Raw genomic sequence first — 25,481 nt, forward strand, 5'->3', positions numbered from 1 at the left:
CTGGGCGAGAGTTTGATCCATTCCCAATCAGATGATAGAAGAAGCCTTAATTTGGACATTGAAGGACTCGTTTCCAACAAAATGCATCGATTATGTCGCAAAGACTTGGAGGGAGCTCTTTCGTTTTATAGCTGCTACTGTGATGAGAGAACTGAGGAGAGTAAACACTGGCAAGTGAGACTTAAAATTGAGAGACCCTGTGGACTGGGAATGAGTCGAAAGGAAAACTGAGATTTTACCAGAAATGATGCTAAGAGGACACTATCCTAAAGTGAACAAAATAAGCATAATAACAACTACTCTGGGGGAGTAAGGAGGTATATGAGTTGTAAGAGACCTGACGTTGCGCGAGGATTGAGACGAATGAAAACTGAAACAGACAAGGAGATAGTCGCGTCTAATGAAGCGCGTAGAAGAATAAAGTTGAGGGCGATGAAAGAAGTGCGCGTAAAAATGGGAATAAAGGAAAAGTACGATGAAAAAAAGGGAAGGAACAAAAGGAAGGAGAAAAAGGAGATGCGCAAATGTGAAAAGGTGTAAAAACTTGTGTGAGGATAAAGGTAAAAAGGGCGCACACAGGTAACAGTATGAACACGTCCGTCGGCATTCAAAATCGTGTGACAATATGGAGAACGGTAGACAGTGAAAGAGACACAATCGAAGAGGTGGCGAGCGTTTGTTAAGTGGGTGGGGGCTTGAAACATGGAATGTCAGTACACTGTCAGCTACAAAAATTATCAACTTGGCGCGCGCGGGTCAAAACAAGCATTGAAGTCCCCGTAGGATCTGTTCTCTCTGCATCTCACGCGAATCCTTAGAATACGGAGACAGACAATGAAAACAAAGGCAGTTTTTGTATTTTATACACTCTCTATTTCTCTTACACAAAAAAGTAAAAAAAAAGTACATTACAAACTGCATTAAATTGTTCACGGCATTAAGTAAAGTACGCGCTAAACGGAGACACTAAAATGAACCCATTTATTCCCAAGACTGATCATAACTTAAATTCTCCTCACAAAATCAATGCACCGACAAACATGGTGTCAATAAGAATTAGAGAAAATCTAAACTAGCGGATTATTTTTCACTAGAAACCTTATGTTTCATCGAATTCCCAGAATGAAGCGACAAAGAAACACATTCTTATCAGTTGGGAGAATTTTTCTTCAGAACTTGGGAGTTAATGAGTTAATGTATAAACTAAGGTAAATGGACAAATAGCTTCAACTTTAAATACAAATAGCATCAAAACAATTCACACGAAATACACTGACATTATAAAAAGCATATTTCGTTAAAACTGTCCCAGCTTGTTGTTAAAATCCTACGTTACATCATATTCAACCGTGTGCGAGGTTAACTATTACATTTTATACCAGCATATACCAATGGTAGTTATGAAAACCTGCCAAAAATTAAGATTGATTTTACAAAAATTTCTTTTAAAACAGCCGTGATACATTATACCTTAAACTTTTGACCACATAACGGGTTCTAATCACAAAGCGTGCTCGGAATACCTAAGTATAAATTCTTAAATCTAAGAAAGATATCATCCGACATCTTCAAATTATACTAAGGTAAATTTAAAGCCATGAAAAAAATTTGAACTGGAAATTTTCAAAAAAATGCAAGTTTTATCCTGAAGCCGTCAACCTTTTTACTGACTACATTTACATTCATTCATAAACATTTTCACCAGAATAATTCCCATCGAGGACTACATGGCTTACTTCAACTGTTTCCCTAATTTATTAGCGTAAACATTTTCCTACTAGAAACAACAAATTCCATGTCACATACATTAAAAGTCATAGCTATGGAAACTTAACTTAAACTCTGCTTCGCTATTTCCTTGTTTAGATTACATGGACAATTTGTCTGTCGTGGTTTTTTAAAACAAACAGATGAGTGTTTAATAAAACGGACTAAAATTCATCAAACTCGTTTGATTGAAAGCAGGCCGTTGTAGTCAGCTCTTTGACTTGTTGTAGGCCTTTTTCCTGGGAAATTTCAATTTTTGTTTCAACATTTGTAAGAGTCATATTAGAAAAGTCAAGTGGGCGGAAAACAATTGTTGGCCGGGCCCACGGGACTAGAGGCTGGCCACACCCCTGAGAGTAGGTCTAATGTCTCTAACATATGGTCAGTAAATTCAACAACACCAACAACATCATCTCTGATGATTACTTCTTCAAATTAAGCTTAGAATGGCAATCTTGGCACTGATGGAATTGGATTGCATTAAAATGAATTGAAAAAAAGTTGAAAATGATAATCAATTTTTTTGTAAAGATAATTGCAAATTGCAACAAAGTAATTTATGACGTAGAAAAACCATTAAGATCAATTCACATATGGCTGCGAATTTTGCAAATCAAATTTTTTAAATTAAAATTTCGCCACCTTTTGCAAATGACAAACTGTTTCTTTGCTTATCAAAAGCTTAGAGTATCAACGTAATTAAAACCCTGTGGACAAGCTCCTGGTTGTGTACAAGAAAAAAACCTTCAAATTATTTCCCATACAACTGATTGCAATAAACGAATAGATCTGAGTGTCCTTTTGGCGAAACGAAAACCTCGTAGTCGCCTTCAACAACTTCAGGCATTAACAACAAAAGCCTTGTTGCATCTTGTTCTCTTCGCAAGCATCTAAATTTGTAAAGGTAAAAAAATAGCAATTCCATTGAACAAAATATACTGAAATAGTCTGTTTTATTTCTTCATCAAAGTAAAGTCACACATCTCAAGTTCCATTTAACAAAAAAGTGAAAAGTCATGAAAAATAGCCAAAAAGCGCCAAAATAGAGAAGCATTTAAACCTTCCAAGTTCCTGCGTCATTCATTTTGAGATGACATAAAAAGTTTTCATTTATGTGATTTCATATTTAAATTTTCTCTTCCTTTGCCATGAAGTCAAGAGTGACGTCATCTCCAATCAGCAAAAAGGGCGCCCAGTGTTTGATGTCGCAGAACTTGTCTGATTCTCTGAGGCTTTTCATGGCCAGGTTCAGTGACTCGCTTGCTCGTTTACCTCCTGCAAGGTGCTGATAAAAGTATTTCATGAACTCAAGAGCAGCCTCGTCTTCAATCGCCCACAGGGACACCAGAACAGAGCGAGCACCAGCCCCCATAAAAGCGCGCGCAATGCCAACCACACCTTCAGCCTTGATTTCGCCCTGGCCGCTGTGGCAGCAACTAAGCACAGCAAGTTTGGCCCGAAGTTGAGCATTCAGCACTTCTCCAGTTGTTAAAATGTAATCCTCCTCCGTTGGCACAGTAGACATTCGGTCTGGGTCAGGTGTAAGAGCAATTTCGCCAGTTTCCATACATTCGTGTGCCGCAAAGTGAACTAAGGAAACGGAACTGAGTCTTTTCAACACCTCACGTTTCGTGGCCTGACTGCCTGTGATTGGCGTGATATTCAGAATTTTTCCGATCATTTCTACTTCTTCTTTAGCATACTTAAGCTGCTCGAGGACTTTCTCTCCCTCGCTGTTAGTAACCTCGGCTACCCATGGATCTCCTACAAGCAACGCGCAACTGCTTTTGTGATAATCATCTGGGCAATCGGCGATGAGTCTAAGACTTGTTAACGATGGAGCGAGTCGGATTGTGAACGATTCACACAGGTATTTAGAATTACCATCCTTCAATGCAGCGTAAGGAGCAAGCCATAGGGGTCCATCGGGAATAATGACTAGCTCATCCCCTTGAACCAGGTCAGCCACTGGCTTCATGACGGTATCATACAAAGTGCTCAAGCATTCTTTTTGTTGGATGGGAGGTCGAGGGCTGTCTTCTTTAGTTTCCTCGTCCACTTTTGAACGGCTCCCCCTCAAAGCATCCAAAGATCTATTCTCGCATCTCACATTAGAACGAACACCAAGTTGTGTATAGACACCGAGAATGAACGACTCAAAGGACTGGCTAACTCCACTATTCTCTGAAACAAAACCTTTGAGTTTACTTTGTCTTAACTGAACTTGTTTTCCTTCGGAAACAACCCAAAGATTGACGTTAGCTTCGTCCACTGCCTGAAAGACAGTGTTTGATGGAACGTTTTTTAAAACTGTGATATCTTCATCTTCTCCCCTGTGGTGACTTGTTCCACCACAAAAACTGGATTCCATGAGGTCGGTCAGAGCTTGAGCTCGCCCTTTCTCAGCAACAAATAAGGCTTCATCTACATTACCTTGTTCTACGAGAACTCTCCACAAACCCGTATACGCCATTTGATGCTGATTTCGAAAATTAACTTTCCACTCATCTTTAGATTTTAGAAGTACTCTCAAGGAATCAAATAAGTTTATGCTAGCTTGATAATGTTCAACGGCTTTTGGCAGTCCACCTTGCAACTCAAAAACGCATCCTAGTGAAGAGTAGGCCATTGCCTCAAAGGATTTGTCTCCTACTTCTTTAGCTATTTTAAGATGTAGGTTGTGGTACTCTATGGCTTTTTTCAAATCACGCAGACTAAAATAAGCATTGCCAAGATTGCCATAAGTTTTACCCTCCCCATGCTTGTCTCCTACTTCTTTAGCTATTTTAAGATCTAGGTTGTGGTACTCTATGGCTTTTTTGAAATCACCCAGACTAATATAAGCATTGCCAAGATTGCCATAAGCACTACCCTCCCCATGCTTGTCTCCTACTTCTTTAGCTATTTTAAGATGTAGGTTGTGGTACTCTATGGCTTTTTTGAAATCACCCAGACGGAGATAACCATTGCCAAGATTGCCATAAGCGTTACCCTCCCCATGCTTGTCTCCTACTTCTTTAGCTATTTTAAGATCTAGGTTGTGGTACTCTATGGCTTTTTTCAAATCACCCAGACTAATATAAGCATTGCCAAGATTGCCATAAGTTTTACCCTCCCCATGCTTGTCTCCTACTTCTTTAGCTATTTTAAGATCTAGGTTGTGGTACTCTATGGCTTTTTTGAAATCACCCAGACGGTGATAAGCATTGCCAAGACTGCCATAAGCGTTACCCTCCCCATGCTTGTCTCCTACTTCTTTAGCTATTTTAAGATATTGGTTGTGGTACTCTATGGCTTTTTTGAAATCACCCAGACTAATATAAGCATTGCCAAGACTGCCATAAGCACTACCCTCCCCATGCTTGTCTCCTACTTCTTTAGCTATTTTAAGATCTAGGTTGTGGTACTCTATGGCTTTTTTCAAATCACCCAGACTAATATAAGCATTGCCAAGATTGCCATAAGTTTTACCCTCCCCATGCTTGTCTCCTACTTCTTTAGCTATTTTAAGATGTAGGGTGTGGTACTCTATGGCTTTTTTGAAATCACCCAGACGGCCATAAGCATTGCCAAGATTGCCATAAGCGTTACCCTCCCCATGCTTGTCTCCTACTTCTTTAGCTATTTTAAGATGTAGGTTGTGGTACTCTATGGCTTTTTTGAAATCACCCAGACTAAAATAAGCATTGCCAAGATTGCCATAAGTTTTACCCTCCCCATGCTTGTCTCCTACTTCTTTAGCTATTTTAAGATGTAGGTTGTGGTACTCTATGGCTTTTTTGAAATCACCCAGACTAAAATAAGCATTGCCAAGATTGCCATAAGTTTTACCCTCCCCATACTTGTCTCCTACTTCTTTAGCTATTTTAAGATGAAGGTTGTAGTATTCTATGTCTTTTTTGAAATCACCCAGACGGTGATATGCATTGCCAAGACTGCCATAAGCGTTACCCTCCCCATGCTTGTCTCCTACTTCTTTAGCTATTTTAAGATGTAGGTTGTGGTACTCTATGGCTTTTTTGAAATCACCCAGACTAATATAAGCATTGCCAAGATTGCCATAAGCACCACCCTCCCCATGCTTGTCTCCTACTTCTTTAGCTATTTTAAGATCTAGGTTGTGGTACTCTATGGCTTTTTTGAAATCACCCAGACTAATATAAGCATTGCCAAGATTGCCATAAGCACCACCCTCCCCATGCTTGTCTCCTACTTCTTTAGCTATTTTGAGATGTAGGGTGTGGTACTCTATGGCTTTTTTGAAATCACCCAGACGGTGATAAGCATTGCCAAGACTGCCATAAGCGTTACCCTCCCCATGCTTGTCTCCTACTTCTTTAGCTTTTTTAAGATATAGGTTGAGGTACTCTATGGCTTCTTCTCCCCGAGTATAGAGATCTATGACTTTCTTGACATCACCTGAACTTGCACTACCATGGTCATGACTAATGGGATCTTTTTCCTCCATGGACTTATCTCCCACTTCGCTGACAGACTGAAGTCTTAATGACAACAAGATCCTATTTTTTTTGTCAATCTTTTTTATGTTAAGGGTAAAAAATGTGGAAAAAACAAAAAAGATTATGTTTCTGATCATATTGATATGTAATAGTCCATTTTAACATTTGCGTGCTTGGTTCCCAAGCCTCTGAACAAGAGGGATGATAAAGGGTGACCTTGTTATGATAAAAACATTGCTGCTTTTTAAACGCAAACTACTTTGTTATTATCGTTTCTAGACAAATTTGGTCTGGAAATTTAAGGGTTATTTAAACTAATGTAACAGTTATTGGCATGGATAGTAGAACTAAGTCAAATTGGCTAAAAGGAGTAATTTCATTAATAAGTCATGAGGTAATAACGTCTCCTATATTTTTAATCACACACACTTAAAGTATATGAGCTGAGAAGTTCCCATCATAATTAATACCCTTCTTTGTATTTTCTCCCTTGAAACATCAAATTATGGAAACTTTTTTTTTTATACCCGCGGTTAAAAATGAACGATTCCTTCAAAGGATACAACTAGTCCCTTATTACACCAACTGATTGCTTCTTCAAATCTCTTCAATTCAACACAAGCAGCGGCTCCTGTAGGCAACAACACAAAGAAGCATACTATTACTGTAGCTCAATTCTGAGAAAAGAACCTGAAACCATTGAAATCATTTCAGACCAGAAGAAAAAAAAAAGACAAAAAAAAACAAAACAAAGAAACTAAACGGAAAAGAATAAACAGGCCCTATTGGGTTTCAGTTAGATTTATTTAGCTTTATAGACAACTGAAACTTCTAAGAACACTTAAATTGGGATCAACAACTGCCACAAAAACACTAAGAGTTAGGTAAGTCCTGATCCTTCTTTCTAAAACAGCTAGATAGTGACTTAAGAGTGTGTCCACGAGAGCACCGGGCGGTCGTGCTACATGCCATCTCACCGATTTCAATGAAACTTTGTCAGTTTAAAGGCTCTACCCCAAAACTAAAAAAAAACAGACTGGTTTCTGTTTTGGTTTTTTCCGTGGGGAGATAGACCACCCCCCGGTTTTTCTTGGTTTTCACTAATGAAATCGCTTCAAATAGGTAAAATATATGAAGCTCTCACTGCGATGGTATTTAACTGATTACTTGAGGATTTGCACACATATTTTTACATTCTTAGTTAATGGCCGCAGCGAGCATCAGTCAGTTTGATTGACGGCTTGTCAATCAACAGAGGCAAATATACGACTGTGTTTCTAGACTTTTCTATTGATCTAAATATTTTACAACTTTGAGGTCAAATATCTCCCGTTGCCAGAAAGCTACAAGACTAATCTTAATTACCCTTTATAACCCATCATTTCATCTCTGAAAATCATCAAAAAAATCCTTGGGCACTACCGTATTTTTGTCTTGGATACATTTTAAAATCTACGATTGTAACAAGTTTCTCTCAACTACACCTGTCACGCACTTCTTGTTCTAGGCGGTCACTTGACGAAATAAAACTACATTTTTTAGTTCTTTATATACGATGATTGATCAAGAAAGGTTAAAAATGTTAAAAACGTTCGAGATTTTTTGTAGGAATGGAAAATTTCACGTTTAGAGAGATGCATGTTGACGAAAAATCAATGGGAATATCGTTGCGTTTCTTTCTTCAGTCGTTTATCACTTTCAAGATTTGCTAAAATCAGGACATAGGGCTCTTGTACAGAACAAAACATTCATTAGCCTATACTTTGATCGTCTATTATCATTATCGCACAGTTTACAATAAGGAAACTGTAACAGGAGAGGAGATTTTAAAGTCACATGTCGCCTGCTTGTTGACGTACAAGTTCCCGAGTGTAACAACTTCGGCTTTTCCATACCGCGCATGACGGGAAACTCTGCCCCCCTTATTTGATAGGAAATATCAATAGCCCCATAAATTCATTAACTACGCCATGTTTCCAGAAAATAAGACTGGAAAATGTTTTTTCCACTTTCCACCATCAAGAAATTTCACGTATAGAAATAGTATTTGTAGGGTTACTGCGTGACTTTTCATGAGAAGTAAAAATTGTTCATCTCTTTTTTTCAAGAAGATACTTCTAGAAAGTTCTTAATCCTTCTGTTATCTTATTTTTCTGTTTTTTGACTGCAAATATCATTTGCATTTGCTATTATTTTCGCTGATTGTCATGGCCTTTCCTGCGTGCACGTGCGAGCTAGTTCATATACAGGACTCTTTCGAGTTTCTCTGGGTGGTGTCGGGCTTAGGTGTGTAGGTCTGGCTCAAAAGATATCTGCACGCTGCAACACGGCTTCCTATGTTTTCTCGTTTTTCTTCATTTGGATTTTCATTCTCTTGCTTGCATTATCACACAATTATGTTTTTTTATTCCCTCAGCGCGTTCCCTCAGATTTGGAAGTAGGCCGTGAAAAGTCAATATTGACCAGAACTGAAATCCTTTTCGATCACTATTTGTTTCAGAGAACCCCCGTGACTTTATTTCTCAAGAAAATGTGTTTTTATTTGCTATTTATTTCCATTAGAACATGAAACTAGGTCCTCATAAGTTTTTTTTGTCTCGTGACTCCCAAAAACCAGGTTTGCGACAACATCAATTAAGAAATCAAAGGCAATTACGCCTGAGAAATTCGCTTGTAGCCTTCTACCCGCGGAAGGCAACTCCATATAATGAAACGTTCTAAGACCTCTATAAAATAGAGACATTGCGTGATGTTGAGGGGTGAAATATTTACCCTAAATCTGTGATCCTCAAACGTATCACGTACTCGTACATGTAACGTCCGGAAAATGTCACGCATGTATAACACCGTAGGCGCACCTGGCGAATTCTATCCATTGGCTTCAATAGCAAAGAGACAACTTATTTACTATTTGTATATGAGCAAGCTTATTTACCCTACTTGAAAAAATCCTTGAGGAAGTCTACTATTGTCAGACGAAACGCGTGGGAGATAAATACAAGTTTTTACTTTCTCAGTTCGTGCAGTGATGCTCACTAGTTTGTTCCGTCAAAAACGCTTTTAATGTGAAGTCACGTCGACCTCGACAGAAAAATTAAGCTCACCCTGTCATAATCGATGGTTTGATACCGTAAGTACCAATTTAGGTACATTATTGGGCTTTGATCACAATGATAAAAAAAATATGCGTTTTCTCACGCTTGCCACGTTTATTCTTTGGAAAATTATTTTACTGGTGGGCGATGTCTCTTAGCTTGGCGCGTCTTGACTCTGGCCGACGAAAATTATCGAGGTGAACTCCATGAAATTCTAGTCAAATGTTTTAAAAACTTTGTCTACCCTCGATTTGCACGCAGAAAAAAAAGGCAAATTCCGAACAGTATTTCAAAACATTTTATTCATTAGTCAATTTATGAACTGTTTTATAGCAGCCCGAGGAAAAAGCAAAATTGAAACAACCGGCGTATCGGTCAAATAAATTCCAATTTTTTCAACAAGGAGTTGGTAAGTTCATTTTTCCTAGTAAATTTAAGTGGGGGTCATTTTTTTGTGACAGCCGATCAAAAATAGACATCTCTGAAACGTCTCTGAAACTCTTTTTAAAAAGAGTTTACACTTCCAGTAATATTTTCCTCCTTCTCGCAACAGCGCAACAGACATTTTAATCCTATGTAGTGTAGGTGTATCAGTTGTATTACGTCTTCATAGTGACGTCATATAAGAAATCGAGTGTCTAAAAAGCCCTCAATTCAATCTGACACTCGAATTGATAAAGTCAAGATGGTGCAGTTGTCTTGTTCCTTTGCAACTAACTGTAGAACCGAATGCTATTTTTCTCGCGCTGGACAGGGACGGCAACAGCTCATACCTCTAAATTCGTGGGTATACAGCTTAAAAAAAACATTTGAGAGACGTCGATGTATCCCAAACATGCGCTTCGTCCGAGATGGAGCTTATTCTAGCGCGTATTGGCTTATTTGGAGATTACGAAGGCCGCGATTTCACGATGTACCTCAAATATCGTGCACAACTTGGTGTGAGATTCAGACCTTCGGGTTCGTAAATGCCAGTATCCTCCTCATAAAATTCGGAGACATAACGTGAGAGAGAGATGAATCTGCAGATGGCAGAAGAAATCAAAGCTGGTGGCGAGTCTTCGCGGCAAGGTGACTGTAAACCTAAATAGAACGCGTACTGTAGCTGCTATCTTAGAGTCGGCAATGAATAAGGAAGAAGGGCAAGAAGAGCACTTATCTGAACATCAGTTTTCCTAACTGGTGATTTGTGACTGAGAAGAACTTTATATCATATGATTGCTAGGGATACGCAGGTACTGTAGAGGAGCTCACGTAGATAGAGGTGGGCGATCCTCCCTCTGACTTAAGAACTGCGACAAGTTTATAGCGCAGACCAACTGGTGCGGTTTGAAGCACCTCAGGGTCTCACTAGGCTCATCACATTAGAAACCTTCAGCATACTAATCATAGAAGCGGGTGGTTATCAGCAACGTGCACAGATTTCTGAAAGCGGGTCATCGCGAGAACTATACCCATTCCTTCATAGACGGAACAAGAAAGCGAGATATTCTTGCTAAAAGAAGGATGTATTAAGACGTTTCAGTCATCGGCTGCCATCCAAATGTACCCTGACAAAGACAAACACAGTGAAGCCGACAAAAAAATTCCGCCTAGGATAAGATCAAGAGGAAATGGACTAGGGGATGGCTACGTTCAAGGTCGGACCTTAAGTAAAAATTCTGACGAACAATCCCTAAGCAGCCAAGTGGACTTTGGATGGGCTCTTTGGAAAACACAAAAAACAGCCACCTTTTCTCAGAAAGCAGAGAATTATCTCCTAGACGTGTGCTGGGCAAGGGAGGAAACTAGTAAGGCAACCGCCTCTGATGTGATTTCCCAAATATCGAGAGAGTTTAAGAGACGACACCAGCCAGAAATGTTGTCTTGGACTGACCGGTTGATACAGCAGCAAATCGCTCGATACTTCAGCCGGTTATCTGCCGTAACAAAAAGAGGTTTATTGACGAGGTCCCCCTCTGTAAATATGAATGAGGACGGAGAGGCCGATGCCGATGATCTAGCTTCAGAATTCGAAATTGATCGAACAAGGCAGAAGATAAGGAGGGACCTTGCAAAATTTAGACGAAGACTGCAGGAGAGGGTACAGCTGCTATTAAGCTAAAAAAAAAAAAAAAGGCATTTGTATCTCACTTTTCTTTCATATTTATTGTCTTTGCTCACGAAAACAACTGGCTATGTCTTGGGATTTCATCAAGGGAAATTTGCAGGAAGGCTACTCGTCAAATTACTGCTGGCTAATTCATAATTATTTAAAAATTTTATAAGTCACGCAATTAAACGCCGGCAACACTCGATCAAGAGAAATGTAGATTCATATGTAGTAATAGAATGCTTGAAAAAAATATGCAGATATTTTACGATCGAAGCAGGTAAATAATCACAGAGATCTGCTGATTATTCTTAAATTGTTATCCAGCAGACAGCATGAACAGCGCGCTTGAATAATTCCTACGGAGAGTCTTTGGCTCACAGAACAGATGTTAGCATAGCGCAGTTCTGCATGTAAATGTTCGATGGCGGTAAGTGACAACGTCAACACTATTTGAATTTTATTTTCGGGATAGAAGCACAGTTTTTAGTCCGATAGAACTATTGATATTTGCTCTCGAGCGAGAGCGCAGAATTTCTCGTCTGTGAAAGCCGAAGTTGTATCACACTGGAACATGTAGTAATATCAGCCAACACGCAGCATGTGACTTTAAAATCTCCTAAAATGAGCAGTGATGATGATAAACTTCAAAGTAATAAACGACTGAAGAAAGAAACGCTACCATTTTCCCATTGATTTTTCGTCTACATGTATCTCGAAAGTTTTTCACATTTTTCAGCTTTCTTGATCAATCATCTTGTATAAAGAGCTAAAAAATGAAGCTTTATTTTGTCAAGTGACCGCCTAGAGCAAGAATTGCGTGACAGGTGTAGTTAACAGAAACTTGTCACAGTCGCAGATTTTAAAAGGCATCCAAGACAAAAATACAGTAGTACCCAAATAGTTCTTTGAGGATTTTCAGAGATGAAATTATGGGTTATAAAGGGTAATTAAGATTAGTGTTGTAGCTTTCTGGCAACGGGAGATATTTGACCTCAAAGTTGTCAAATATTTGGATAAATCGAAAAGTCTAAAAACACTGTCGTATATTTGCCTCTGTTGATTGACAAGCCATCCATCAAACTGACTGATACTTGCAGCAGACATTAACAAAGGATGTAAAAAATATCTGTGCAAATCCTCAAAGTAATCAGTTGAATACCATCGCAGTGAGAGCTTCGTACATTTTACCTATTTGAAGCAATTTCCTTGGTGAAAACCAAGAAAAACCGGGGGGAGGTGGTCTATCTCCCCCCGGAAAAAAACCAAAACAGAAATCAGTTTGTCTTTTTGAGTTTTAGGGTAGACCCTTTGAACTGGCAAAGTTTCATTGAAATCGGTGAGATAGCATGTAGCACGACTGCTCTCGTGGACACGCTCTTAACATATCTGACACCTGTGACTCATTGAACTTAAGGAACTAAAATATTCATGCTGAAATTTTGCTTTGCATTCCGCATTGAGTTCTTCATCCCGTTCAAAATAATATTCTCATCATGATTAATGGAAGTAATGGCGTAGCAGTCAAGAGCAAGATTCAAACGTACATCAGGGTGGTCTCGACCTCTTAATTAAAGTCCATTGAGACAAGATTGAAATCCAATTAACCTCATTTAACCTTAGAGTGTTGAGTTCTTTTATTATTATTATTATTATTATTATTATTATTATTATTATTATTATTATTATAGTACAGCTACCATATCTAACCTCTCACAATTGCCTTAAGGAAAGTTGGATTTAACTCAATGGCTGCTTCTGCATCCCTTAGTGAATCCTGGTGATTTCCTGTTATTGAAATAAATATCTCTGATTAGCCATACATGTACATACATGTAGCCATACATACAACTACCATTACTATAATTTTGGGAAAAACTTGTGATGCTCATTGATATCTGGGGTAAGAAGTTACTTCTTTGTATATTTGAGAGGCCAAGATAAGATGTAAAATTTTCCGGGCATGCATTCAAAATTATCACCTTTTTCAGAAAACTACTACTGACAACTCAATAGCTTCAAAATAGAAAAAAAAAATGCATATTAAAGCTCTCATCATCTTACCAAGTTTAGAATGTGCAATTGCCCTGTTGTTATGCAGTTTGGCCTTCAGTTCTTTATCATTGCAGCTCATTTTAATTCCTTTGGTGTAAAAATGAATAGCATTGATGAAATCTCCTTTCTTGAAGGCCTCATTACCCTCATTCCTATAAACATCAGCTGTGGCTGCAAATAAAAAATAATTCGAAAAAAATTAAAAAATGGGTGTCTGTGGTCGTAGTTAATAATTATTCGTGTATAGTCAGAGCTGCCAAGATCTGGAGATTTAAAATCTGCAGATTTTCAATAGTTATGATGATGCTAATAATGTAGGTGACAACATGGGTAAGAATAATGATGAGAATTATAAGCATCACTCAACTTGAGGCAAACCCCTAGAGATGAGAGATTTTGGAGATAGGTTTCCTAAAATTCCTATTCCCTGGGCAAAATTAATAAAATGTTCAAATGCCCCACACAATCTTATGTAAAAGGCGAAATAATTAGCAATTTCACTTTCAACTAATTGATCAAGCTTTAAAAACTAATTGACCAAGCTTTAAAACCTAGATCTTGAAGCCTTATTTCTTCTGAGACATTTGTTAGTGAAAGTACACTATCTGCCTTAAACACCTCCATATTCAATGATAATTAACACTTGTACTCTACTGGAAATTAGATGTGACAGTTTTTATTCAAATTCCCTAACGCCAGTCAGGCAGGGTTAAACCCCCTCCCCCCCCTCTTTGGCTTGGATGAAGATCAAATGCCTGTGGGTTGCTCGAGGAGAAAGGAGAGAATGTTGAAGGTTTCAAAGTGATTATGTTTCATTAAAATAGAAAGATGATGATGATGATGATGATGATGGTGATACCTACGATGCAAACTTACACAATGGATGTTATATGATGATCAAATAAAGTCTTAACTTATTATAACTTTGTGTTATTGCTCTGCACTGTTAGAAAAGAAAATAACAAAGGTTTCTGTGCAATAGATCTTCTCAATGAACAGCATCTTGTAATCATAGAAGAGAGTCATGACTGGCCAAATATCCTTTAAAGCGGTCATACACTGTATATATCCTTTTCCACATCTGCTGGCATCCTTGAAACTGATCCATTAGAAATTGTTCTAACAATAACTGAAGCCGAAGTTGAACCTAGCTCACCTCGTAAAGTGTCCTCGTCAAAATCTGGTGCATTTTCTTTGTCAGGTAAGTCTTCATTTTCACATGGAACTTTAATTGAACTTCTTCCTGTAGCCATAGCAACTGTAAGAAGACTGATGCTTCTTAAAAAGTTGTTCTTTTAAGTCATCCTGGCCTGAAAAACAGGTGATTGAAAATGGTTGTAAATATCAGCTCAAAATATTACCCAGTAGCAAAATAAATATTTTTTCGCTTCTGAGAATGGGAGGGATACATAGACACAAAATCAGAAGCCAATTAAGAGCTAATGTCAACATGCATCAGACAAACAGCGGCAAGTCACCCAAATTCGTTTTCTCACCTACTTTCATATTTTGTAGCCCAATATGTCCCAATAATTGTGGTATAGGTTTTTTTTGAAAATATAATTTAGTTTTTGAGAAATGACTTTTTTTCGTTCGACCGCTCAAATATGCAAATTTTCACTCTGAATATTACCCGAATTGTGTGACCTCATGTAACGAATTTACTTGACCTCCGGTATTTCTGTCGGCATAATCCTCTGTTTTATCATCTTAACTTAAGCCCCTGACATTATTGAGGTTGGCAAAAAAATATTTATTTTTTGGTGAATTTTTTTGTCCGACATACTTTTTCTATGTCGAAAAGTAGCATAAAAAAAAGACAGTTTTAACAGCGACCGATATGACAGAATCTACTGAGCTTCTAGCTTTTAAAACAAAGGGATGGTTATAAGGTTACTGTAAAAATTTTCTTGTGTAATTGTGTTGTTCTATCGTGAGACGAACTCAAAGTCCGACAAAATTTACTTGCTAGCGACAATGAACTATACATGGTGTGCCTACTTGTCGCCACCTTTTATTGACATATCGAGGCATAAATCATTACAATTTGTAAAAAAAATCTAACATAACACTCTTACCTAGTTTATTTATGATTTCATAAGACCAATAAGCTGTTTCGGTCATTATATTACGCTTGGGTATTTACGTTGTGTTTTCCCCTATCCCAGTTATGTGAGAAGCTAGTCACGCAATAATTGATGCCAACACAAATGAATATTTACCCTGTATGAAGATTTTTGTTTATGCTGAATTGACAATATTACAATATGTTACTTTTGTGGTCACTAATCGTTGTTTCAGTGGCAGCGTAGCAGTTCAAAGCGGGCTGTTGCTTCAACGCTATTGAAATTTATAGTGTTCTGGCGGAAAAGCAAAGCATGATGCTCTGGGAAACTCTTAGGGGCCTTTTACACGATATCGAAATGAGTTTTGTTCAAGAAAGAGTTCATCCTGGTTGCCACATGATACCAGAGTAAAATTATTCGAAACGAGTCATTTCTGAATGAGTTTATTGAGGTTTTCATTCCAGAACGAAACACTTATTTTGGACGACCTTTTGTACCTGTATAAAGTAAACGCGGTACGACACTCATATCTGTATGGATCCTCTTTAGGAGCGATGAAAGCATAGAAAAGAGACGTAAATACTTGTTTTTACTACTTGTTTTTATAATCTAAACTATCTTGCATGTAAACGCGGTATGAAATTCATTTCATTCCGGGATGAAACCAAATTTGGAATAATGTAAAAGGTACCTTAGGGACGGACCATTAGATTGTTGATGCGGGAGGGGGGGGGGGGGTTTGCCAATTGCACGATTTGTTTTCTTCCATTGAGCCCTCGCTCGATTTTTTTCGGGGGTTATTGCCCAACACCCCAACACCCCCCCCCCACCCGCCCCCATCCCGCATCAAAAATCTAATGGTGCGTCCCTAAGGTGCTATCAGGTCCTACAACTTTTCTCAGGCCCTGAGCTTATAATCCTGGATTCCTCACATGAAACAACCAGGTACTACTACTCCTCCCCGGACATGATGACAGTCCACCCCATGGTTACCCCCCCCCCCCTCCCTCTTCCCTCCTGCCATTTCATCAGGTTCCCCTGACTAATTTCTGGTACCCATTTATACTCCTGGGTGGAGAGAGGTATTGTGAGAGTAAATTATTTTGCACAAAAACAAAACACATAACCTGGTCAGGTTACAAACGTAGATCTCTTGACCCTGACTCCACCTCACTAATCATAAGGCCACCATGATCATAAGGCCACCTCACCACCTCACCTCCCCACCTCCACCTCACTAATCATAAGGCCACCACCACCACCTCTCCACAAGAGGAGAGAGTTTATGGTGAATCCTTTCTCATAAGAAACAACTTTTACAAAACCAAAGTAAAATTCTCTTATCTGATTTTTAAATAGGGATTACTGGTCAAAACTTACAAATATGTAAGTTTTTTATTCAATTTCCTTCAGTTGAACCGACATCCATATTTGTGCAGCTGGCAGTTAGTTTAACTGGACACTTATGACAGGAAGAACAATGAAATATATAGAATTGATTTGTCTTTGATGCTACCTTTAATTATACTGATAATCGTGACTGGTTGTTTTTCAAATATCATAAAATCCTTGCTGGCTGCCTTCACGTACAAAAAATTTCAAGAAATGTAGAGCAACAAGGATATCAATTGTTCTGGAATTCAAAATAGCCTGAGATGCATGTACAGTGTAGATCATTTTTTCGAAAGCCCATACTAACTTCTTACTAACCATTCGAGCTCGAGTCTTTACTAGGGAATATTGGCCCAAGGTTACGGCAGTATAGAAATGTCATAGTGCCAATATTTCCCAGTACAGCTCAAGAAAGCAAGGTAATGGTCATGCACCAATGTCACTCACACTAATCTAGTGTATTGTGAATTTTCTGACTTCCAAGTAAAAACATAGGCATGCGTAGCATGCAAGAGTTATTATTTTTTTTGACCGGGTGGGATGAGATGGGACACTTTGTGTACCTAATGTTTTCATTTTTGTAACAGAAAAAGAGCATAACTTTATAAAAGATCGAAAATATTGCATTACTTCACCTTCAGAGAGAGAGAGAAAAAAGGTAACTTAGCTGAACTGACACAAGTATCTTGCGGTCTTTTTTCTCTACTGTCTAAATACTTCCAAGCAAAAATAAAATGGATTGGTGCCACGCTTACTGTTTTCTCCTTCGCAGCAGTTGTTTGGTCTCGTCACACAACGCCATCTATTCCCCGACGGAGAGAGAGCACGTAGCGTGATGAGACCAAATAATAGTTGCGAAAGAGACCACGCTTACTGCCGTTCCTCTAACAGAGAGAAAATCAAAATTATTCGTCTGCGGTTAGATGCCTGAAAATTATAATTTTATGTAATTTTACTGCGAAAAGCAAACTGAAACTCTGTTGTATCTCCAATAGACTCTAACCAAGGATATATTGCGATCTCAACCAAATGAAGATACATTTCACGAGAGAAAAGGATAATATTTGAGAGAGGGCTCCTTGATTGGTTGTTGCCTATCTGGACTTTGCCCACTTTGTGTGAAATACCTTATAAAATGCAGGTTGTTTACAAGGAATAAAAACGCGATTTGATTAAGTCCAAGGTAGTTAAAAGCCGATTTTATTCGTAGAAAAAGTTAAAACGCGGGATAATTCCGTTAAAAGTTCACTATCAGTAGCATTTAGTGTAAATTTTTTCCAGTGGGGTTGGATATTGCGGTTAGAATGCGTGATTAAATGCAAATTGTTTACAAGGAAATGACACGTAATGGAGCGAAGTCTAATTTGGCAAAATTAGCAAGAACTTTGAAGGTCCTTGAAGATCCTGGCAAGAAAATGAAAGATCCTTGAAGATCTTAGCAAGAAAATGAAAGATCCTTGAAGATCTTAGCAAGAAAATGAAAGATCCTTGAAGATCTTAAGAAGAATTTTGAAGATCTTTAAAGGTTCTCATAAAGATCTTGTAGGAACTTTAGAGATCCTTCAAAGATTTTCACCAGGGATGCCACAACAAGGCGAAAAATATAGAAAAGGCTCGCCGCATCGACAATTTGTTTTCGTTGTTTTGGTAGCCACTTTGGAAATTTGGCAAGGTATTTTATGGTAGGTAATTCAAATGTGATTTATTATAGTGTACACGCAAATACGCTTGTCATAAAATCAGCTGTCCATTGTTTGCAACTCTGCACAATTATCATGATAATATGCGAAACTTTGTTCGACGATTTCCGCTTGCTGACAAGTCTTTCCACTTGATACAATTTTACCCCGGGTTTATATTTCCTGTTGTCTTTAGAAGCAATAATAATCTACACGATCTTTACTTCTTACCGATCGCGCCGTGTTGTTTTTGAAACCTAACACCTTCGGGCATGCTCCGTAGAACTTTGAGTACACCACAGTCAGGAGGTATGGCACTAACGTAATGACTCGGATTAATACTGTTTTCTTACTTTCATATTGGACTATTTCCTTCTGCCATTTCAAACTAAACTAACAGATAAATATTCGCCACCCAGAATGCCTTCGATGAAAATCACGAACGGCTAGCACGTAGTGCACTCATGATTTTATGTGGAACAAGCAAATGCAATTAGGCAATCTCATTTCAAATTTTCGTTAAATTTCCGACTCGAGTTATGACGAAAAAGAACGAGGAGCATGTGGTTCACTCGTTAATTTATGTAGGACAAAAAAAGGGCAAAGAAGACGATCGATTATTCCAAAATCTATGTGCGAGCTGGATTTCAGCTTTTTTTCATTTTCTACAGGTGTGCTGATAAATATTCAGTTACGCTGTGTTCTTAATTTAACCTACATTTTTCAAAAGAAGTCAAATGATGTGTTAGAGAATTCGTATTTTGATTTGTCGCCTTAAATTTTTCTCTGACTGAAAATACCTGCCAAGTTTTGTATCATTTAATAAGCAAGGAGCGTTTTACATCTCCCCTTGAAACATGTGTTTGCGACAACTGCTTCCTCTTTCAATTTCTATAATGCGAAAAGGATGTAACACGTAGACGGTAGTTTATAATCAAAATAAAAAGGAAAAAGGCTTCAGATTATCTCGTAACACTCAGTTTTCTCAGTTCTCACTAAATATACTTCTAAGAAAATAGACTAAGCAGGGACACAGCACTTTAGATCGATAACATTTTCATAACTTGCTCTTGTCTGCGATCATATGGTCTAGTGTGTTGTTGCCGGCTCACTTTGCTGAAAGACCTATATGAAACCAGGACCCCACGCCTCATACCGGATTGTCTATATTTTACAATGTAATAAGTTTTTCTTTGTTAATACAAACTGGCAATGTTACTGATGGAACACTGCGAGTGGGTGAGACAAAAATCCACTTAGTCTAATTAATTATTTCAGAGCTTACCTTAAAACGACGTTTCGTCAGCGATGCAGCGTTGAATTCGTCCTTAAGAACCTGTTAAATTTGTAAAATTTTGCAAGACCGAAGATATTTTGATGAGTTCTTCAGAAGGTGACTTATAACACGAACGGTGTCGAGAGGGTACTCTTTTCCTAGTGATCTCACGACGTAGGAATATTTTGATTTTACTCCTCTGAAATTTAGCTCGTGATAACTTAGAAGCAACGCTTCGAGCTGGGGATGGCAAGCGTTAGAAATTTCTCGCTGCCACCAAAGATGTTCACTCGACCGCGACAGGATGCAAATGACTCACTTTTTGTTTCACGACCATACTGATGTTTTTACCATTGCGTGACATTCTCAGGAAAACCAAAAGTTGATGATACATTGTTAACTTTCCCGAGGAAATGAGTCATGAATAGTGAATAATACCCGGGCGCGCGTAAATGTGAATTTGGTTGGTGGAATACAATTCAAGCACGTAAAAAATTGACTAATGTTCGTGTAGTGCAATGATTGGGTATGTTCTAACGGACTTCGGACGTTGTTTTAATGGTACGTGATGGGATGTGAGTTGTGAGGCATGTAACAAAAAAAGAGCATGACTTTCAGACGGACGAATATATCGCGTTATTTCACCTTGAGAGAAAAAAAAAACTTAACTTATCTGAACTCACACCACAGGCAGCCCAAGCTCCAGCTGTGGGATGATCATCTTGCGAAATAAGATTCAAGGTGATTTTTTCGGATTTTCTTTATCTGGCGGTGACATACCTGAGTATTTTTAGGAGCTGTACCGTATTTTGACTTCCCCCACAGGCTCGTCGAATTCAAACAAGGAGTCAAAATACTAGGGAATACTACACACCAATGAATTGTCTACTAGGTTATTTATGAGCAAACTGCTTTTTTTTCCGCCAAGTCTTTCTGCTCATTTCTCATAAGGCGGGAAAAGCAAAGTGGATAGAGAAGCGCAGCGTGCGCGGCCGACCGGTTAAACAGGTTTTTTTACAGAACAAAATAACCAACTGTACACATGTGGTATATACATATATTCGCGTTATTTGAACTCTACCTTGTGCAGTTGGATTATAAAATCAATTTATCTCGTTGTACCCCACACCGATGCAGCACCACAATTTCCTTAGAAACTAAACCCATTTATTCATACGTTGTTAATTACAATGCCTGCAGCTGGTGCGAGGCCAAAAGCAACCAAAATATACTTAATAGACTGCACTTGGAGTAGAAATCTCCCAAAAACTTAGCATACTTCGTATACACATACCTTAACATTACTAAAATACTTCTCGAGCGCTTCACATAACATTATTCTCTCACTTTCATACGATTTAATTAGCTATACTTTATGTAATTACTTTTATTATTTTGACATTTTTTCTCAGTATTTTTACATGTTTCCTTGTTACCCTAAACGCTTAACTTATGAGGTAAGTCTTAGAAACACAATCCACAAGCATTCCTCATGTTCGAAATGAGAGAAAACGAGTAGCTCCTAGGACGGGAGTGGGCACCATGTGATTTTTCTTTCCTTCCAAAGTAATGCGGTTGCAAAGGATGTTCCTATCGTCGTTGAAAAGCCTTTCCCAAAAGAAAATTATTCCCCAACTACGCTCCCTGACACAAATAAAACAAAAATCGCTTTTCGGCACAGAGAGAAGTTTATTAAGAATACGAACGAAAAGTAAACAACAGCCAATGATGTGCTGAGTAAACCTCTCTGCCACCCTATGACATCACGTAAAATCACCGAGGGTGGGAGGGTAGGTGGGAAGAAAAACAAAACAGTACAATACAAAATATCTGGCGTTCGCTTGAGGTGAAAAATGACGTGAAATGAAGCACAAAACTCCTGAATCCTGATACTAGAGGGCGTGTGTTGCGTGTGAATTGCTTTAGGAAAACAAACGTCACGACTCACAGAAAAAACAGCGTTGATCTTGTGTGCCCGAGTGATTAAGGCACTAGGTTCCAGGTTAAAGTCCTTTACCTTACAACTTACTGGATTTGTTCTCGATTGCTCGAGCTCAACTCCTTGGCTGCACTTTGTCTATAGCCGATTGGTTTGCCTCCGGCCAATTGAGATTTTTAAACTCTACGTTTAACTGCATTGTTTGTTGACAATTTGTGTCAGTGGACAAGAAGAGCCACCTCGTAGAATGTTTTACGGATCAGGTAAAATGAACCATGATATCCAAAGTGAAATACTTTCTAGAAACCTTTCCAGTTTTTGTGGAAGCTACGTACTCACTCCCAGCATCTGAAAATGGATGTTCATAACTGCTGCCCTACATATATTTCCATGTTTTTTGATATCGACAATTTGTTGGGATATCAAAGCTTCAATCCAGCTTTAAAAAAACTGTGTAATGAACTTGTGGCCAAAAATTACTTAATGGTCACTGCTTGTGGTAAAAGGTTTAATATCATCTCTTTTGTATCATTTACAGGTCGATGAGCGAAGATTACTTTTGGCGAGGAATGTTTGTTAATTTATAGCCAAGTGGTTTCATGCTACGTACGAAGCAGAATTAGCACTCATATGTTTCTCTCATTTTCATATGTCCGCTAGCAAACTAAGCATCAACGACAAAACAGCTTGCCTGAAGACTTGGTTTTCTTGCGGGAGGACGCGCTCTTTTCATTATTTCCTGGAAAGCTCCCGATCTTTCCCATTCTTCTATCCAGAACCCTTTATTTGCGAGAAGTCTGTGTTAAATTCTCGCGGTCAGTGGTCAGCGCATCGTGGTGGCCAAAGCAACCGACAGCCCTACACTGGTTTACCTGCAAAACGACGCACCTCTTTATTTTTCCTGACAAACTCCCGATCTTTCTCAGTCTCTTTTCTTGGACTTATCCGTTGCTTTTGCAATCGCTTTGAGTAAATTAGAGCCTGAGGCAGTCAATGGGCGAACGTTTATTAAAATCTGTCAATATCCTCCTATACAGCAGTCTGCGCACTCGGTCAGTTTCCCACGCTTTCCTAAACCAGTGCAAAGGCGCCTGAAAACGAGGCAGAAGTTACGTTTACTTGCTAATCTGTTGATTGGTTTATTATCTCGTCTGTTACGTCATCACGACGCGCGAAAATTACAACCCGTCATTATAACTTTCCGTTGGTTGGAGTTAGGCGCTTCATAAGTCATTCGGAGGAAAATTCAAGAAAGTGATGGAAGCAATCAAAGAGATGAGCCCTGTAAACGTGAGTACTATTCGTTGTTAATTATTTTGTACTTAGGGTTGTTAAAATAAGATCCTAGCTATATTTCGTCGGACACATTCGGAATTTGTCGTGTGCCAGGCCTTTGGGCTCCTGCATACATAAAGTTGAGCAGGTAATTTAGTGTTAACAACTGGGTTGAAAACGTAAATTAGCCACCGTAAAGGGTAAAAAAGCTGACGTTTCGAGCGTTAGCCCTTCGTCAGAGCGATAGAGCTTTTTTACCCTTTACGGTGGCTAATTTACGTTTTCAACCCAGTTGTTAACACTAAATTACCTGCTATACTCTCCCACCGACGCAGCACCACAGTTTCTTTAGAAACTTACCCCTTTATACATAAGGTTGAGTTGTCTTTAAATTAGAAGAAGAAGAAGAATTCATATGTGTTGGAAGAGGAAGCCAAGAGACAAAGCGTAGGGAATGAAGGACTAGGTGTAAACGCAAGGAAATTTGACACCAAGAATAAATAGCTGAATAATGGGAAAGGGTTAGCTAAAAGTAATATTAAAGCCAAAATAACATATAATAATATATAATAGATAAAATCAACATTTTGCACGGTGTTTGTAATGTTACTTTTGCGATCACTTAGCTTCTCATTGAAAAAATTCTATGCATCACGCAAATATTTTCATTACTGTTTTTGGATTGGACTCATATCCCCAAAACTCAAGTGAAAAGTGACACCGTTTGAAATGAACACGGAGCATGGAAAAAAAACGGAGCTGGGGACCAAAGAAACTCCAAAGGGCGGGCACCAAAGCAAGCGCAAGGAAATCCTATTCTTACTTATTGACAGCTACAGCCAACTAATAAACATAAACGTCTGCGAAATCAAGATGCGCAGGTCTTAGATAATCAAAATGCGTCTTTTATACGAATAAAACAACAACACAACCATGGCAACAACAACAACAAATACAACAGTCTTAGAGATCGACGGAATAGCACCGCTCCGGATGGCCTTGTTAGTAGTCCAAAATGGCGCATGGTCAGAACAAATCTGACTAGGTTTCGATCTTTCAGCGTTTTGTGTGGTTAAGAACAATGAGAATTCGGGAAGATTTTGTCGCGGCAAGTGGATCTTTTCACGCGTGAAATGAGAATAAAATGCGCGCGCTTCATTCATGAGCAGAGTTGTCAAAAATCTCGGGCTGCAAGTGGAAAGGATACCAGGTAAGTGCAGACAAGGGATAAGCAGAAAACGAACTATTTTCAAGACAACATAGCACTATGGAAAACATTGCAAGATGGAATATCTGAACAAGAAGGTTTTTTCCTATTCGTGCTATAGTGTGGTATTTTTGCGCGCGCTTAAAGGCTGGAGACTTATTTACTAGCGAGGTTTCGTTTATACTGAATTGCTAATCTCATTCGTCATTATTTTTGTTTGAACTAACTTTTTCAACATTTGGGGATGATCGCCACCCTTTGCCTAAAAGGAAGCTTCTAAAGAAAAGTGTCAGGGTACGGCGTGGACCCTGGTTACGAGTCAAAACACTGTCTTTACAGGGGAGGGGCAGGGAATAAATTTATGGCTAAAACATGGCGAACTTTTCTAACGATCCCAATCGATCGTCTGGCAGACGTTATGAAAGGAGAGTATTAGAGAGTATTGGACAGAGCATCTCTGTCCAAAAACGTGAAGGAGAACTCTAAGTGATCGATAGAGAGGAAAGCAATCTTCAGCTGCTCGTTCGTTTTCTTTAGACTTTCACTTTAGTATGGCGGCCGTTTCTTTGTCGAATTGCTGGACACTCAATTTATATGGTGAGGGTCTTATTGTCATAGAAATGCAATAATCTACCTTCTTTAAGAAAGAGCGCAGTTGGATTATTTTACACATTGCAATGGCGCACTTTTTAGCTTATTTTCAACATTTCCCAATTGGAAACTAACTAACCTTGTCTAAAGTGCACTAGATTCTCCTTATTTTCAAACCCTGTTTATCAAATCTCTTTGAGTCTACTATGCATGAACCTATAAGGATTTACCAGCTTTTGGTTTACCAATCTGTATATTGTGACAGAACTCTAAAGAATTAAGATTTAGTGTGTATATCATACATGAACTACTTGAACCTCTAAAGGAATCAAGACCAGGGTAATAGTTTCTACTTTACTTTTCTTAAGTGACTTTTCTCCTTTTAAATATGTAAAAAAATTTAATTTTTTTCATTTTAAACCTGATGCATTAGCTGCCTTAAAGATAGGAGCCTATTAAGTACCAGGTTCTTGGGTTTAAATATAGAATTGTGTGTGCACCAGCTGGCTTCAAATGGGGTTTCAAATAAGTGTAGTGCATGCTGTGCTTCAGGAACAATTTGTTTCAAAAGAATCAATCATAACATT

The 25,481-nt window shown here is 38.5% G+C and overlaps 2 protein-coding genes across 2 annotated transcripts in view; one reads left to right on the forward strand and one right to left on the reverse strand.

Moving 5' to 3' along the window:
• Window positions 1–2,175: 2,175 nt before the first annotated feature.
• On the reverse strand, window positions 2,176–14,774 carry LOC149034791 (uncharacterized). The gene is made up of 5 exons (XM_089194468.1): window positions 14,626–14,774; window positions 13,479–13,640; window positions 13,125–13,202; window positions 6,791–6,858; window positions 2,176–6,304 (listed from the first exon to the last, which is right to left on the reverse strand). Exons 1-5 carry the CDS (start codon window positions 14,720–14,722, stop codon window positions 2,894–2,896), a joined length of 3,816 nt encoding a protein of 1,271 aa, XP_089050594.1. The 5' UTR covers window positions 14,723–14,774; the 3' UTR covers window positions 2,176–2,893.
• Window positions 14,775–24,647: 9,873 nt separating this feature from the next.
• LOC149034792 (uncharacterized) overlaps window positions 24,648–25,481 on the forward strand; it is a 96,554-nt gene continuing 95,720 nt past the window's right edge. Inside the window, exon 1 of the mRNA XM_089194433.1 lies at window positions 24,648–24,900. The gene's annotated coding sequence lies outside the window, so the exon portion shown is untranslated. The remainder of the gene's footprint in view (window positions 24,901–25,481) is intronic.

This window comes from Pocillopora damicornis, chromosome 14 (assembly GCF_964200805.1).
Source record: "Pocillopora damicornis chromosome 14, jaPocDami1.2, whole genome shotgun sequence".
Classification (NCBI taxonomy): Eukaryota; Metazoa; Cnidaria; class Anthozoa; order Scleractinia; family Pocilloporidae; genus Pocillopora; species Pocillopora damicornis.

Coding starts and splice junctions, on each gene's coding strand:
- LOC149034791 (XM_089194468.1), bottom strand. CDS start 14,722: ATGGCTACAGGAAGAAGTTCAATTAAAGTTCCATGTGAAAATGAAGAC. Junction 13,641..14,625: donor TGACGAGGACACTTTACGAG/GTGAGCTAGGTT, acceptor TTTTATTTGCAG/CCACAGCTGATGTTTATAGG. Junction 6,859..13,124: donor CCTTAAGGCAATTGTGAGAG/GTTAGATATGGT, acceptor TGTTGCCTACAG/GAGCCGCTGCTTGTGTTGAA.